This window comes from Fundulus heteroclitus, unplaced genomic scaffold, assembly GCF_011125445.2.
Source record: "Fundulus heteroclitus isolate FHET01 unplaced genomic scaffold, MU-UCD_Fhet_4.1 scaffold_81, whole genome shotgun sequence".
In the NCBI taxonomy this organism is placed as follows: Eukaryota; Metazoa; Chordata; class Actinopteri; order Cyprinodontiformes; family Fundulidae; genus Fundulus; species Fundulus heteroclitus.
In genome coordinates, this window is record NW_023397263.1 from 993,713 (window position 1) to 1,010,431 (window position 16,719).

The 16,719-nt window shown below is 40.1% G+C and overlaps 1 protein-coding gene across 1 annotated transcript; it reads right to left on the reverse strand.

Moving 5' to 3' along the window:
• Positions 1-7,302: 7,302 nt before the first annotated feature.
• Positions 7,303-10,730, reverse strand: LOC118562149 (zinc finger BED domain-containing protein 1-like). Its single transcript, XM_036134414.1, has 3 exons — positions 8,946-10,730; positions 8,580-8,658; positions 7,303-8,367 (listed from the first exon to the last, which is right to left on the reverse strand). Exons 1-3 carry the CDS (start codon positions 9,747-9,749, stop codon positions 7,997-7,999), a joined length of 1,254 nt encoding a protein of 417 aa, XP_035990307.1. The 5' UTR covers positions 9,750-10,730; the 3' UTR covers positions 7,303-7,996.
• Positions 10,731-16,719: the final 5,989 nt, after the last annotated feature.

Below are 16,719 nucleotides of genomic sequence, written 5' to 3' on the forward strand. Positions count from 1 at the left end.
AAATCTATTAGAACAGGTATTGTCCCTCAGTGGTATCCAATCAATGTGAACTTCACCAAGAAATTGCAGAACAAAATTGCTTTATGCTTCTCATTGGTGAAACAATGAAAATAGTTATATAATCAAAACATTATGTAAGTATCTACCAGAGGTGCCTCAGCAGATGCCTAGCAAGAAAAATGTATTTCCTTTAAGATGCTGAATAGAACAGCTTGAACAATCTATGACACCAGTGCAAGGTTAACATGGTGTTGTACTTACCTTTTTTTTTTCTTGAGGTCTTTATAGCACTAGTGACTCGTTTTTGGTATAGTGACCTGACAGCAAAGGGGGTACAAGAGTGGGGGAGAGACATGCGGCAAAGGACCCAGGAATCGAACCCAGGTCGGCCGCATCAAGGACTAAGGCCTCTGTACATGGGTCATGGGTGCTAACCACTGCACCATCGAAGCACGCCCTTGGATGTGCTTTTTGATGGCCATATCATCCAACATGAGAGGGACCCATCCATATTTAGCATGGTCTACCATGCATCTTCTTCCCAACATGTCAAGCATCATCTTATTGAGGCCAGGTTTGGCATCAACAGAACTCAGCCACCTAAGTAAGATTAGATCAAATGTAGAAAAACAGAAATAAGGCCAGTATTTATTTATTTAAGTTCTTGTGGCAAATATTTCCATCTATCAATAGTCTAAAAATTATTTTTAGATATCATTCATTAATACTGACAGCTGGACAAACTGAGAAATACCTTTGCAAAGTATGTGGATGTGGATGTGGAAGGTGAAAATGTAAAGACTCTTTCAGGTAGCTTCAAGCCTTTGGTCCATATAGGTGAAGTGAGGGCAATCTCTCTCTGTGTTTTTGTGTACTCGTGGCTCTTCTTTGAGAAGAGGTCTATTGGTACATCTGAAATTAATTTGACATTAACCTGTTAGGAAGTTCCTTTCACATAACCTCCAACAGGCTTAACTTAAAGTGTTAATATAAAGGTATACAATATTTCCTAATAGTATTAACAATTTACCTGAGTAAAATTCCAGTTTTTCTTGAAGATTGTCATTAAGGTTCTTCTCCCTCAGATCCTCCAGAACTGAACCAATATTTTTCTTAGCCGTCAGCTCTTGGATCTTTGCATTCCGCTTCTCATGCTTGTTGTGCAATTATACACTGTTTAAAGTTATTTAATGTTTATTAAATAACTCTCTGTCTGTTAAGTATTGTCTGGTGATGATCAGCTCTTAAGCTGATATCAGGACAATGGTTGAAAGGGATGAATTCGAGCACTAGCGATCTTTTAACAGCAAAACCTGCACACACATAAAATAAAGGAGTGATAACTTCTTTTCAAGTTGAAGAATTTAATAACAGAAATAAAATGAACATCCAGAGAACATCGCTATGTAATGCTGTTTATCTGAATTAACACAATATTTCAATCAACAAATCCTCTCTACTAGGCTAGTAAACCACTAAGCAAAATGGAGATAAAAAGAAGATAAGCTAAGGAACTATTTACATGTAAAAGCAAACAAAAGACAAAACAAAAGTGGTTGATCATAATCAGAATACTTTAGTGAATCCTGGTTCACTGGAGATCTGATTCCAAAAGCATGGAATGGAGTTAAAAACATTTGGCATGTGTATTGCCATGTCCATTCACAATGCAAAGCCCAAGTCACCCAGAACATTATTTTGAGTAAATAATATTCTAAAGACTGTTTTGCCCAGTAAAATCATTTAAACCCTTATGACCGAGTTTGTTAATGCGATTCTCCTTCCGGGCATCTGGGGTCGCTGTAGCAAATCAGTGGCTAAAAGGTTACAGCATAAAGTTATCAAAATTGCCTTTACACCAACATTAATATTCAATATTAATGCAGGGATAAGGCTCATAGCACCATCGAAAGATGGCCGAGCAGAAAAATTGAAAAACTTTTCAATTTGAAAAATTGAATTTAGATGGTATAACATCATTCAGTCTAAAGGCCCATTCATACCTCACTTAAAAGACGGATACGGATACGTGTGGAGTGTTTCATACGTTCCAACCGTCGATTTCGTCCGTACTTTGACACGAAAACTGGGAGCTTACGATTACGGACGAAACGGATCAATACGGAGCAATACTACCGGAAACAGTGGGGACGCTATTGAGTTTGTAGTACAAATGTCAACAAAATCACAAAGAAGGTTAGAATTCTGGGCTTTAAACAATGGCGGGATTCAAGGAACGACTGTCGGAGCTTGTCCGCAACTATCCACATTTATACGATGTGTCGTGTCCGGGGCACAGGGACAAACAAAAAATTATAAATAGCTTTCAGGAAATCGGGAAGGCTCTGGGCATGACAGGGGATGTCGCAAAGGCCAAGTGGGCCGCAATTAGGGAGCGCTATGTGCGCGCCCATAATAAAGTGACAGGTAAAAAAAGCGGCGATGGCGCAAACGGGATGTCTGCAGCAGGCCCTCCAATTTTACAACGCCTGGTGTGGCTGAGCCCTTATATTTCTCACCGAGCCACTGTGAGTAATTTTCCATCTAATGCGGTAAGTTCTGTTTTGTAATAAATTTGTTTCGTACACCCCTTTCTCTCAAGTTTTAATGACTAGCCTCTTAAGATAATTTCAGTGTGGTTGTCCTTTTTTTAGAGTTAATTAATGACAGTCTGTAACGTTTTGTACACATTTGTAGTGTCAAGAAGATGATGACATGGGTGAGACATGCAGTGACTCCCCTCCACCAACACCTGCAGCAGCAGCAGCATCATCACCTCTACCAGCCTGTGGAACCTCCTCTGTTCCACCCTCCGAGAGTCCTTTGCCAAGACCAGGCCAGAGGAAAAAAAAGAGGTCTGCTGAGGACATCGACCCTATTGATGCCGCCATTCTTAGGAAGCTCGATGAGAGCAAGAATGTATTTACAGCATTCACTACATACCTAAATGCATTCTTACTTGAGCTTCCTGAGAATGATGCCAAGGCCTTGGTGAAGGACATACAGCGCCTTATGCTGATCTATTAATATGTTTGACATATCACTGATGTCAATCTTCACCCGTTTTGTTGCACTTTGGCATTTTTTTGTTATTTTTTTTATAAAATATAACAAACCTTGACTGTTCTGTTCAATTAGATATGTTAAATCATTTTAGTTAAACTAATGATTATATATCTATATATATCTATATATATATATATAGATATATATATATAGATATATATATATCTATATATATATATATATATGTGTGTGTGTGTTTATATATATATATATGTTTATATATATATATATATGTGTGTTTATATATATATATATATATATATATATATATATATATATGTGTGTTTATATATAAATATATATGTGTGTGTTTATATATATATGTTTATATATATATAAAATGTTACAGTATTCTCTTAAGAGATGCTTCAAATTTGACCTGTTTGAGGTCATGGCATGCAATGTCTTTATGCAGCACTGTTTTGCACTTAAATAATAAAAAAACAACTTGAGTGATTGTGATTGATGTGGTTTATTTTTATTGTTCGATGTACTTGTTACTACTACTACAACTAAACAAAACAGGTTGATTTTGATAGATTTTTAACAGCCAATTAACAAATTAATAAACAAACAAATAAATTAATGATGACCCAGGGTCCCACGTCGGACGTGCTGTTCTTGCCAGTGAATCATGCCCTGGTCTGTTTGGAAGAACTCTTTAAAGATTTCTCTTACAGCCAGTCCATCTTGCGTAGCCCTTGCAGCAGTATATGCTCGAGAGCTCCGAAAGTTGGTGTCACCCTGGACCAACTCTCTCCATTCACCAGGCGTGCCATCTCTGTCGCACATGGTGTGGGGGATGTAGCGGTCAATCTCCGTCAAACCTTGGTCGTTGGCTGCAAGAAAATTGTGGAGGATGAGGCATGCCTTAGTTATGTCCTCCGCTGTTTCTATGCAGCACTTCATGGCACGCCCAAGGATCCTCCACCGGGCTGCTAAAACGCCGAAAGCATTTTCAATGACCCACCCCTGGAGTGCCGCAAGTTGTACACTTTCTGGTTCTCTGATAGAACTGGACCTGTAAAACAGGATATAAAGAACAGAATGCATTATTAGAAACAAACTTTATTAGTCATATGATGAGATTATAATATTATAATTATAGTACAAAGTATTGAAGCTGCTGTGTCAATGTAATTTCATGTAAAATATTACAAGGTAGTCATTAATTTATTCATTCATTCATGAGATGTGTTTGCTAACCTGGATATGGACGCATCAGGTTCACCTTTTGAGGAAACGGCTCATCAGCGACAAACACTGGTGGGGTCACGATATCCATTCCAGGCAAAGGTGCGTGAGGTGGAAGGGGAAGCTGACCTCGGATCAGTTGCGCGCCAAAATCTGTGCGGGCAAAAACTCCAGCGTCGCTGTCCCCCGTATATATATATATATATATATATATATATATATATATATATATATATATATATATATATATATATATATATATATATATAGACGCAGGGATATAAATTTTGGCAGGGATAAGTTGTTTGGCACGACAACTGTCCCCCTCGCAACCCCAGCAGGGATAAGCGTGTAGGAAAATGGATGGATGGATGAATGGATGGACTGGGCTATTTATTTTTCCTTGCCATCAAGATCTCTGCCAACTGGCACCAGAAAATGGTATTATTGGGCTTTCTTCGTCTGGACACAGATGCATACAACACCTTAAGGGCGCAGCCACGATGAACTGGTTAAATTCGCACTTACGCCAATCTGATTGGCTGAGCAGCAAAACTCGAATCACGTGATCTCTTGAACCGGAGCGCAACTGTTTATAATTTTTTATCGGCTATAACTTATTAATGTGCAAGTGAAAACGTGGGAACATTGGTGTTTTGAGATCACTGCTATGTGTAGCAACTTATCCAAGTGCAAGAAAGTTGCCCCCTGACAGTTCATAGGAAAAGTCATCCTACAGATTCTGGCCCACACCCTAAAACAGTAGGAGAGCTTGCAGCTCAGATCCTAGTGGTGATAGAAAAATACACCCTTGAGAAAAAAAAAGTGTCAGTCTCCGCTGACAACACAGACACCAACTTTGGAGGACTGAATAGGGCAGGACGGGTCAATGTCCACACCAAAGTGAAAGATTTTCTGCAACGGGAGGTGATTGGCTTGGGTTGCCCTGCACACATCATTCATAACAACAAGAACAGCTATGGATACTATTTATCAATAGGAGTACCTTCTCACACAATCGTTGGACATTTTCAGAATTTTATTGTTCAAGTAGAAAGACTGAAAAGTTTTTGTGAGTTTGTTGGCCAAGAGTACCAAAACATCCTAGGACACAGCAATGTCCGCTGGCTGTCCATGCTCCCTGCTCTGGAAAGAGTGTTGAAAATGTATGCACCCCTAAAATGTTTTTTCCTCTCTGAAGAAAAAGTGCCCTGTTGTCCTGCAAAGGATGTTTCAAGATCCACTGACTGAAATGTGATTGCCCATGGAAACCTGCCCATATTCAACGATGCCATCAAAATGCTTGAAGGCCAGGACCGCTGTGCCGTGGAGTCAGCAGCAATTTTGAGAAACCTGGAAACAAAACTGACAGCGAGACATGATGACCATTTTATCCCACATCTGGTGCAAAGACTGCTCAGGAAGCTTGAGTAAAATGGAGCAATGACAAGACAGACCTTCCTGAAAACATCCCAGTCGTTCTTCACTACAGCACTGAAGGATTTGCAAGCATGGGATAAGCATGCAGATAGTTTAAACAACAGGTAGTGTTTGTTTTGCAAGACCTTCCATGTTTAAATCAAGTTGCTTTATTTATGAAAAAATAAAGCAACATGTCACAACATCATCAGGCCAGATGAGCTAGAATCTAAAATTACATTCAGTTTGGAAATACTCTTCGTGCGATAGCTTTCGTTGTCTAGGACAGACCAAACAAAGAAAAACACAGACATGGAAGACAAGAAATTACACAGCAATCCTCCCAGGATAAAACAGACTCAGGAAAATAAACAACATTCTGAAAAGGGAGTGACAGAAAGGCTCAAGAATCCACCTGGAAACCAGAGAGCCCATATGGAAAACAACAAACAGCCCTGCTCTCCAACCAAAATGCCGGGGAGAAGCACTTAAGGAGTGGGCAAATCAAGCTAATGGCATCCCGTTGGAATCACAACGGAAACCCAACAAGCTAAGGAATACGCTTCGAGAAAAGCTCAAATATCGCGAACATTGTACAAGAATCGTGTCTGAGAATCTGGCCAAGACACTGAGGAAAACAGCTCATAGGCAGCATTATGCGGACTTGGCCTGGAGCAAAACAGCTGAACAAAGAGAATATGAGAGGAAAGTCAAAGTTAGAAAGATGAAACATCTAGCTGCGGTAAATAAGTTACTGGAAAACACGCCAGCCCTTCAGACAAGCTCTGACAAAAACGACGTGGCTGAAAGGAAAAAGAAGGAAGTTTTGCTTGAATCACACCAGGTGCATCAAATTGAGCAAATTGAGAAGAGGAAACACAAGACGGATTTGGTGGCTGGGGTGAAACTTTGGCACACAACAGCAGGAAGTACATTCCTGATGAAGTCAAAGATCGTAAGAAAATCATGTATGACCAAATGTTAGACACAAGGAAGAAAAACATAACCAAAGAGCTTCTTGCAGAAAAAAAACTAAGGAAAGAATTGCTGGATAAGTACTTAGCAGAAGCAAACGATCGCAGGATAAAAAGGGAGAGAGAAGTTAAAATTAACAAGGATCTGACTGACACGTGGAATGCCCAAATAACACTCAAACAGCAGGAGAAGAGGGGGAAGGAGGAGTCTGAAAGGGAAATGAGGCGGTGCTTATTTGAAATGGACAGATTGCATGAAACTGAAAAAAAGATGGTGCTAGCAGCAAGTGGGGGAAAAGCTAGCTGCGAGTCACTGGAAGTTTCCCCCAAGATGTCCCCTAACTAACCACGTCTAAAGGTGAGTCCTAACATTTTCACCCACCTCCAACACCTGCCCCGGGTTCCAGACTTTCACAGAGAAGTAGGGATGGGAATCTTCACCACCAAGGCGATACGATACACATCTCGATACACAGCCAACGATTCGATACATTCACGATTCATGGAATTTCTAGTGATAAGATTCGATACGATTCTCCAACCTCCTGCGATCCGGTGTGATACAGAACGATCTAAATTTAAAATGCTGCGATACAGTGCGATACGATGCGATGCAATGCAGAAGAAAAGTACACCATGGACTACATAGTTCAAGTTATGGCACGCAAGCTAACTGTGCCTTTTATTTTGAAACAAAGGAAGTGCAAATTAGAGAGTGATTGTCTCTCTGAAACTTTATAAGTATAAACTTCAAACAAAAATAAGATTTCTCTGAAGTGCATGTTGTCCAACAATTAAAGCAAAGGCACAAAGGCACATTTTCCAGTTAAGCCTTTAAAAAAGTGCTTGAAGTTTATACATGAGGTAAAACAAATAAAATGCCCTTATACAAAAGGTGCAGGCCAGGATATTCCATCTATTATAAAAACTAAAAGAAAAACTTAACACAGGGACACATCGCATTTTCCCCCAAATATACAATGCACACCATTGACAAGTACACCCCATTTGAAAAGCAACATTTTGAACAATATTCTAATAGGCACACAAGTAATTTCCAAAATGTGCATAGGTAAAAATGGTATGTCCAAAATGTGCATACAATATCTGAAGAGCAAACTAAGGTTAATAATCTAACTGAAATGTCATTTTCCATTTACTCAGTGCACATTTTGAAAATAACATGTCTACTTATTGAAATATAGTTCAAAATGTTACGTTTCAAAAGTGGTATACTCATTACCTCTGTGCCTCTGTAAAATGATTAATCATTCTGAACAAATGATCATAACAAGGGAGTAACAGTTCCCCATATGTAAATTAAGACAAGTGAATCCCAACATTTAACCCAGATGGGTCTTTTTCAAATTCTTTTTAAGAAAGATCAATTGATCAACATGGTCAGGGTGCAGGAGACTACGTTGGGCAGTGACAATATTCCCTGCACTGCTAAAGACACGCTCAGAGCTCACACTAGTTGCTGGAATGGACAAGTAATCCTTAGCTAAAGCTGAAAGGAGTGGCAGGTCCACCTGCCCTTTCCACCACTGCAACACATCACCGCCTAGTTCTAAGGAATCTCTCTCTCTGTATTTTAAAATTTCATCCTTAGCTTTCTCCCTCATGGTCTTCAATGGCGTTCTTGTGGTGATGAACTCTCCAAACAGCTGGTCCATGGCAGTCTTCTTTTTAGGAGAGGGCGAGGCATCATCATCTAAGGAAGACATGTACAAGACTATTAGTATATTGAACAATATGAGCAGTCAACACAACACAAGACTACACACTGTTTAACAATGATAACATACGAGTCAACATCTGTTGTGCTGTATTTAAAAGATTATCTCCATGCCCATGGACCAATAAATAAGTATTTTTTGTCTCTGTTAATGAACAGTCAATTACTCATACACAGTCAACACACACCTCTCCGTTCCCTGCTGGGGCTTCCGTCGCTGCCTCCCTCATCTGCCTCTCCTTCATACAGTGCAGCACTGTCTCCTGTCTGACAATCCAAATCAAAAAGAGTATTTTGTTGTCAAAATGTAAATAACAAGTCTTAGCACAGAATATAATAGCATTTGACCAGACTCCAAATCAAACATAACACTGTACATATTATACAGACAAATTGAACATAAAAATGTAGAGATCTATTGTGTGTGTGTGTGTGTGTGTGTGTGTGTGTGTGTTTGAGTGAGTGAGTGAGTGAGTGACAGAGACAGAGACAGGGAGGGAGGTGGTCACATTCTATAGGCCTAAAGTAAAAGGAAAAAAAAGTCAATAAATTACCTGCTCGTTCATCTTCACCACCTCAGATGTTATTTTCATGAAGATGAGGTCTCTGGAGTCCACATCAAGGAAAGCCAGGTCTTTGAATCTGGGATCAAGGCCCGATGCATTGTAGAGGAGTTCTTGGAGATCCAAGTAACGATCAAAAAAATCTTGTCTGAAGCGCTGCTTCATATCTGCAATGATTGGCAGGTCAGTGTTGTCTTCGGAGAAGTGTTTGTGGAGTTTGGCTTGTATTGGGGCGATCATTGAGATGGTTGGGCTTTTTTCTTCACTCAAAAGTGTGGTGGCCACTTTGACAGGGGACATCAGCTTGATGATTTCCTGGATCAGAGTCATGTCGTCCTCATTCACTGCTAACAGGCCCTCTCCCCTCCTGATCCTTCTCGACAGCATAGCGTTCAACAGAGCAGGATGTTGCTCCCAGAATCTCTCCAGCATGTCCACAGAGCTGTTCCATCTTGTACAGACATCGTGAATAAGTTTGTGGTTGGGTAGGCGTAGCTGGGACTGAATTTCCCTCAAAACCTCAGCTGCTTGTGGGCTTTTATGGAAGTATGCAACAACCTTCCTCACCTTCACCAACAATTCGGACACCCTGTCCACCTTCAGTGCCTTTTGCGAGGCCAAGTTTAATGTGTGGGCTACGCATCGGACATGGGGTGTTATCTCTGCGCCAGCCCCTGCCACTAGCATGTTTCTTGCGTTGTCTGTCACCAAGGCAGGTTTTTTTTTCTCCGAGGTTCCACTCGCGAAGTACATCTTGCAGCAACGCAGCCAAGTTGACCCCAGTGTGAGACTCATTAAACACTCGCGTTTGCAGGACGTGAGACTGCATGTCCCACTCTTCGTTCACGTAGTGTGCCGTAACAGTAATGTAAGAATCAGTGGCACAGGAGGTCCAACCATCAACCGTTATTGACACCCTCTGTGCACGACCCATTGAGCTGAGAACATCCACTTTCACTTTCTCGTAAAGCGCAGGAACTATTCGGTCCGAAAACACCCTTCTGTCTGGTATGCTATACCTTGGCTCCAACACTTCAAGCAGGTATTTGAATCCCTCGTTTGCTGTAATGTTGTACGGTTGGATGCCTTTGCAGAGGAAGAAAGATAAGGCGTCCGTGATAGAATTCGCCCGGGCAGAATTGCTTGCAAGTGGCGCTTGAAAAAAATGAGGTATTCGTGGCTCACGTGAAGTTGTTGGAGTAGCACTGCTAGCTGACGTCTCCGGGGACTGAACTACTGTACTGTGGTGCCGCTTCAGATGTTGCGACATATTTGTTGTGCTGCCTGTATATCGTACCTCTGTTCTGCAGTGTTTACATATGGCCATTGTCTTGTCCAACTCTCCATCTCGTTTGTAGAAGCCAAAGTCTTTCCATACCGTTGACCTAAAGCGCGTAACCGAATGTATTCTCTCTGTTTCGTTTTCCTCCATGCTAACGTGGTTTCTAGCTTGCCGCCTCTGTCCTCTTCGAAAGCAAGTTTAGACCCTCCTACTCGCGCGAGGCTTCGGGCGAGACTTGAGTGGCAGAGAGACTAGCATGCACGCAGTAGGCAACAGGGATGGAAAGAAACGCAACTAAAACTCAAAGACACGTTTCTAAAAAGTTATAATAATAGAAGATAATAATCAGTTTGTATCGATGCAGGTAGTTTTGATACGATGCATCTCGAGTTTATGTGCGGTTTTTACCGATGCAGACGTTTGCAAATCGATGCAACCGTATCCAACAGGTCGTTCCGATGTTCCGACACGCATCGGTGAATCTTGCCATGCCTACAGAGAAGGCACAATTCAATCAAAACCCCCCTGGAGTTACCAGACCTCAGATATTTGTGTTGGCAGAGGAATGCACCGCTATCAAAACCTCAACCTTAAAACTGCCAAAAAATGTTCAGCCACATAGAGGATCTTCATGGCCGATCTTAGACACAAGATCTTATAAATGAAAACAAATCTTCATTTATAAGACGGATGAAAAGATGCTTTGATTAGCTGGCGAAGGACTTAGTTATTGGTATTTAGCATGCAGAAAGCATTGCGTGCACTGCAGACTATCTTCAAACCTCCCTTCACTTACTGTTTTACATCATTTTTATCAACCTTTCAATGAAATTAGCCATGTTAGTTATGCTGGTGAAGATTCTCAGTCATCCAGGTCGTGGTCGTTCAAAAAAAGTTCCGAAAATAAAACAACTGGACTTTTTTTTACCGAAGTTTGAAGATGTTTCGCTTCCTATTCAGAAAGCTTTCTCAATTCAAAATGTCTGGAGTACTTTGGAGTTGCAAGCTTTATAGTACTGCCAAACAAAGGCCTTGTGATGGTGTAGATAACATGCAAATTCAACCGAAACAGGTCCAACCTCTTAGCAATGGGGAGTCTTTAAGGTCATTATTGACCTGGCTTATGTTGAGAATTAAAAAATATATCTTAGTAGGGGTGTCTCCCCTCTCTGTTGCTGGGTAGAATAACAGGGCGGTTTATTGCCCTGAGGGGGTGGTCAGAAGGAGAGGGGGTCAGTCCTCCTACCCCTTGAGCGAGCAGGAGGAATATTAAAGTTGATAAAAAGAGTCTTTGTCCAAAGCTTACTTCAGACAGACTTCTCGACCGCGCAGGGAAATCCTCTTGATTGGTAAATGAAAACTCTGTCTCCATATTTAATTTCTATGAATTAAATATGCATTTAAACTGTTCTACCTCTTGATTAATGTCTTCTCACTTGCGACCTAATCCGGAACTGAGGTAAGATGGGTTTTCAATAGACATGTAACAGCAGGCCGGTAAACCCGATCTTTAACACTTACAAGAGTGATGTTTGGATCATGTGTATGGAGGTGAAGATTGAGGTGATAATTGGAAGGAATCAAACCTATAGCTGTTTTGTAAGTTTTTGAGAGTTGGAACCTAAGTTCTCCTCCTCTCCATGAAATTAGCCTTGTTAGTTAAAGGCAAACTTCGTCCAAAACTTGAGTTCTCTCCAGGTACTCCAGCTTTGCCAACAAAAAAGAGCCCAGAGACATGCATATTAGCACTGTTGTAAACCTCAAACAGGTCTTAGTTGTTTCTTTCATTTTCCCTACGATAGACTGTTAATCCATCCCCTTTGAAGATAAGCACCAACCCCCTCCCCATAGAGCATGCAGACATTAAAAAAAATATAGCATAGTAAACAAAGTGTCAAAGAAGTTTAGAAGATAATAAACAATATAATTAGAAAAAGCAAATCTAAATCTAATTCTGAACTCAATTATTCTGAGAGACAGATAGTGGCAGAGAGAGAATAGAAATCAAAATGGGGGTCTGTTGGGAATAGTATAATATGATGTCCCATTTGGGGGTTAAGGGAAGTCGGCAAGTCAGATCTGTAACTTCGGGATAAAGATTGGCTCTAAGGGCTGGGTCGGTCGGGCTGGGGTGCGAAGCGGGGCTGGGCTCGCGCTGCGGGTGGGGGACTGCGGTAAAGTGAGCCCTCACTTGATTTTGTTGGTCTCGCAAACACTAAGGATTACAGCAGTCACGGCTAAGACTACTTTTCGAAATAAAAGCAGCATGTTATCCGTCTATAGACCAAGTATTTTTACACATTTATAAAAGCAGCATGTTAGCCGTTTATAGACCAAGTGTTTTTACACATTTACATCAGTTATATGACATGTTTTTTGTGCTTTGTGTCATTTTTTCTCTTATTCTGGTCTGCTGGTGAAAATGGAAATATATACTTTGGTCACACTCTTTAGCCTCAAAAACTACTCAAACAACCTTTTTTTTTTCCAGGTGACTAGTTTCACTTAAAGATGACAGATCCTGATCACCAGAAGTCAATCTATTATTATTATTATTATTAATAATAATAATAATATTATTATTATCTATTAATTATTTGGGATTTCAAAATAAAGGCATTTAAATATCTCTACGTTGACTCAATTTGACCTGTTTTGTTGTAAATGTTGCTACAGAATTGGACATTTTCTGTGAATACTATTACATCAGCATGACAATAGAAAACCTCCTGATGTCGCTCAACAAGTGTCAGACAATTCTGATGTGGAATTTTCAATTTCAACCTCATCATGTTTTTAATACCATCCTCAATGTTTTTTTAAAGATAAAAGTAGGAAGCAAGCTGTCAATCTTAAAATGCCTACCAGTTGGCAATAGATGGGTGAGCAAAGCCTGCCTTCTGAGCCTCCTCTGCTGCATCAATCTTCTCTTGCTCGGATTTGCCTCCTTAATTGCGCCACCTCCTCTTCAGCCTGCTGGTAAAGCTGACCAACGACCGAAGCAACAGCAATATTGCTCATACTGCTCATTTTGCTTCTACAAAGTGCTAATCTTTTAAAAAGATTCAATCGCCTCTACAACTACAACAATTACAACTCCCAACAAATAAATTCCCGCTATTGCTGGTTTTATACCCACAGTTCTGCAATTTTTTTAGATATTTTTTAGACTTTTTAGAAATAAAAAAAAAACGTTTTCAATAAGATATGATGGTGTAGTGTATAAATAGTTTTGAATGTTAAAGAAATGCTGAAGAACTGTGGGAGTGATGACGTCATGAGTATACTTCTGTTCCAATACACAATACGTGCTGCGTGCTCGCATTCTCGTCAAGTCCGATCTTCCTGTGTTCTTACCGAGAACATACTTCACGAGAACGCGAGTACGGACTCGCGTTCTCGTGAATTGAGAAACGACCAACCTCTCAGTAGTGATGGGTCCGGCAACACCGATGCGTCGGCGCATGCGTCGAGCTCGTAGAGCAAACCTATGTAGCGATATTCGTGCCTTCTGTTTGAGCGCGCAGGAACCAATCCAAGCGCGCAGTGAAACATCTCTCAACGCTCAAAACCGGTCTGGCAAGGTCTGATAAACTCTTCTCAACCCACTGTCCTCGCGGTGAGTTCCATATCTGCTTGCGCGTACGTGCTCGTTTCACGCTAAACACCAGCTGTGCACTCTCTCCAGGCCCGTATTAAGACAATGTGGTGCCCCTGGGCACTATACCTCAAAGCCCCCCCTTTACCCGTGCTGTCCTCCGGTCAAAAACATCAGACATAATCAAGGGGATTTCTGTAATGTAATTTACTATTTACTAACTTACACAACTACATGTAGGCATATGAGCAGTGAGCAATATTCAAATATCTCATTTTAAAATGTTGAAATCAAAAAAAATCTTGATTTATTTATCATTTATTATTGTTGTGACATCAGTGTTCACAAAACGAATAATGCATGGTCTTTCAACAATTTCAAGTAAATAATATAACAATTTATGAAAAATATATTTTTAAAGCATGTGTCATGTGGTGCCCCCCCCACATGGTTGGTGCCCCTGGGCACTGGCCCACTGGCCTTTATGGATAATCCAGCCCTGACTCTCTCGGCTGTTAAAGCCAATCACAGACAGTTTTTTCCCCCCATTCAATCAGAGTATGGCTTCCAAATACTGCATTCAGATGAATTAAATCAAAATGCTGCAGCCTTTGGCAGAAATGACTAAACATCACAGAGGGATTGAAGAAAAACAAATAAAAAGTGTAATATTTTAGCCTAAAATATTTAGGCTAAAGTATTTAGACTAAAATATTAGAGTTACTAACCCAGATAGCAGGCGACACAGCGCCAGATCCGTTTTCAGACCGGCAGATCCGCGTAACAGTCACATCTGTTTTACTGCCCGCCCCCAAATTAGAGAGCGCGAATCACTGTCAGTTTACAGATGGTTTGGAGCCGGGGATACGGACTGAGGCGCAACCAGAGAAAGGCGATTGGAGACAGTTACTGCGGCTGGTGATTTTGAAATTAAAATCATATCCGAAGTTGATTCCTCATTAAGGTAAGCCAAAGTTGGTCAAAAATGTATGTAAGGAAATATATTTTCTTTAGTTTTGTAAAATATAAGTGCCATTGACAGCTTTGAGGATCAAAAGTTAAGCTAATCTTTAATTGTGTTCATTAAAATCCATCGAGAGTTTGTGTGCTTGGTCTGTAATAAAAAAAAATAGCCATAGTAAAAAACGTTTCACCATCAGACTCACAAAATTAACAGATTTTATCAATTTAGCATTGATGGGGTTTTGGCTAGGTGACTGTAAAGCTTATTTTAAATCCATTATGACAAACCCGTTTTTAAATCAGTTAGTGACTACAACTCTATGAGTATATAGATCAAAAAGCGTTAAGAGATTAAATGTATGATAAACAGCGTCGATACAACGCAAATTTACCAAACTAGTACAACTACATCTCCCATCATGCACCAGACAAGATGACGCGAACGGCTGACTGCGTCGGCTAAAAAAAAACTGTTCACTGTCCAATACGGGTGGGACAGTTTACATGGCAGGGGATTTGTTACGCCTGCGAAACAATAATATATTGAATTTTGTGGGAGATTAAAGTCTAAAGAGCGATCTGGGAGGAGTAGTTAAAATAGTTTTTTTTTTCAGCGCGACGTCACGTCTTCTGATTAGGAAAATCAGCGATGGTGGCTGTACGCTGCACTGAGTTAGTTTAGTTCAGTGACGTGCAGTAGGGTTCATAGCTGGTGAGGCACTGACGTCATCAGAGTCAGATTTACAACTATATACACTGAGTAGAGTCATTGCAAGGTGCTGAAGGAGACTGATTGAGCAAAATCAATTCACGAAGATACATTGGAAAATATTGATTCTTTGATGAAAAAAAATAAAATAAAATTATTTGTCATTTGATTGGTAACAGTTTATGAGTTATGATGGATTTCTGCATTTGTAACGCATTCTAAAAATATAACACACATTACGCACATTTAATTACAAAAATAAATATGAGTAATTATCACTGTCTTACCTCTACTTATAAATGAAGTCCATGCGGCGCTCTTTCTGAACAAAAATATTGGTCATTTTTCCGGTAAAAGTTCTCTTTATATTCTTCAGTTTTAAAAGTCTCTCAGTCTCAGTGTAGATCACTGCCAGGGAGGAAAGCCTTCCTTGATCAGTCCCGTTCCAGCTGTATGTTAAGAGTCTTTTTAGTGCTTTACTTGTTTAGCAAAACTCGCTACATCCATAATTTGCTGTCACTCTACAGTTTTAGGATCAGGAGCGGTGCTCCTTGAGTGCCCCCTGCCGAGAGGCCAAGGAACTGCCGGCCTCACCTACAACCAGTTCTTTGCTGTTTATGATCGCCCAGCATCACGAAAACATGTTACCTGCACACAGTTTGATGACCAAAACACAATTCGTAATCCACATATATTAAATTGTGGAAAATCAGTTCATAACTGTTTTAACAATTGAATTTATGATCTAGAGACAGGAAGATGCATTCACAGAATGGAAATCAGCGCAGTTAACATGGGATTGTGCAATCCCAGGGGAGGCCTCACCGGCTTAGCTATGAAGCGCCACCAAGGATTTACATGAAAAATAGCGAAAAGTCTGCGATTTTAAAGAGAATATGATAAAAAATTAGTAAATTAGATAAAAAAAATACTTATTACAAATGACCGAGTGAGTCAAAATGTATATTATGTTAAAATATATTTTCTTTATTTCCATGATGACAAGGGAGGCATGGCCTCACTTGCCTCCCCATGTAACTGGTTTAGTTACATGTGTAATAGAAACTACAAGTTATGTAGCATGTAAATGTTTCATTATACATATAAACTAAAGAGAATAAAGACTGCAGATGACAAACAAATATAAGATACAAACAAAATTTCAACTTTAACTTCCATATCACATAAGCATCTTAATTTTTCCCATGCTTAT

Bases quoted from the DNA above. Each gene is read 5' to 3' on its own strand.
- LOC118562149 (XM_036134414.1), bottom strand. From the start codon at position 9,749: ATGAGTCTCACACTGGGGTCAACTTGGCTGCGTTGCTGCAAGATGTAC. The intron at 8,659-8,945 runs GTAATTTATTGA...TTGGATTGTCAG, and splicing joins TGGTGAAGATGAACGAGCAG to ACAGGAGACAGTGCTGCACT. The intron at 8,368-8,579 runs GTGTGTGTTGAC...TGTCTTCCTTAG, and splicing joins CCCCAGCAGGGAACGGAGAG to ATGATGATGCCTCGCCCTCT.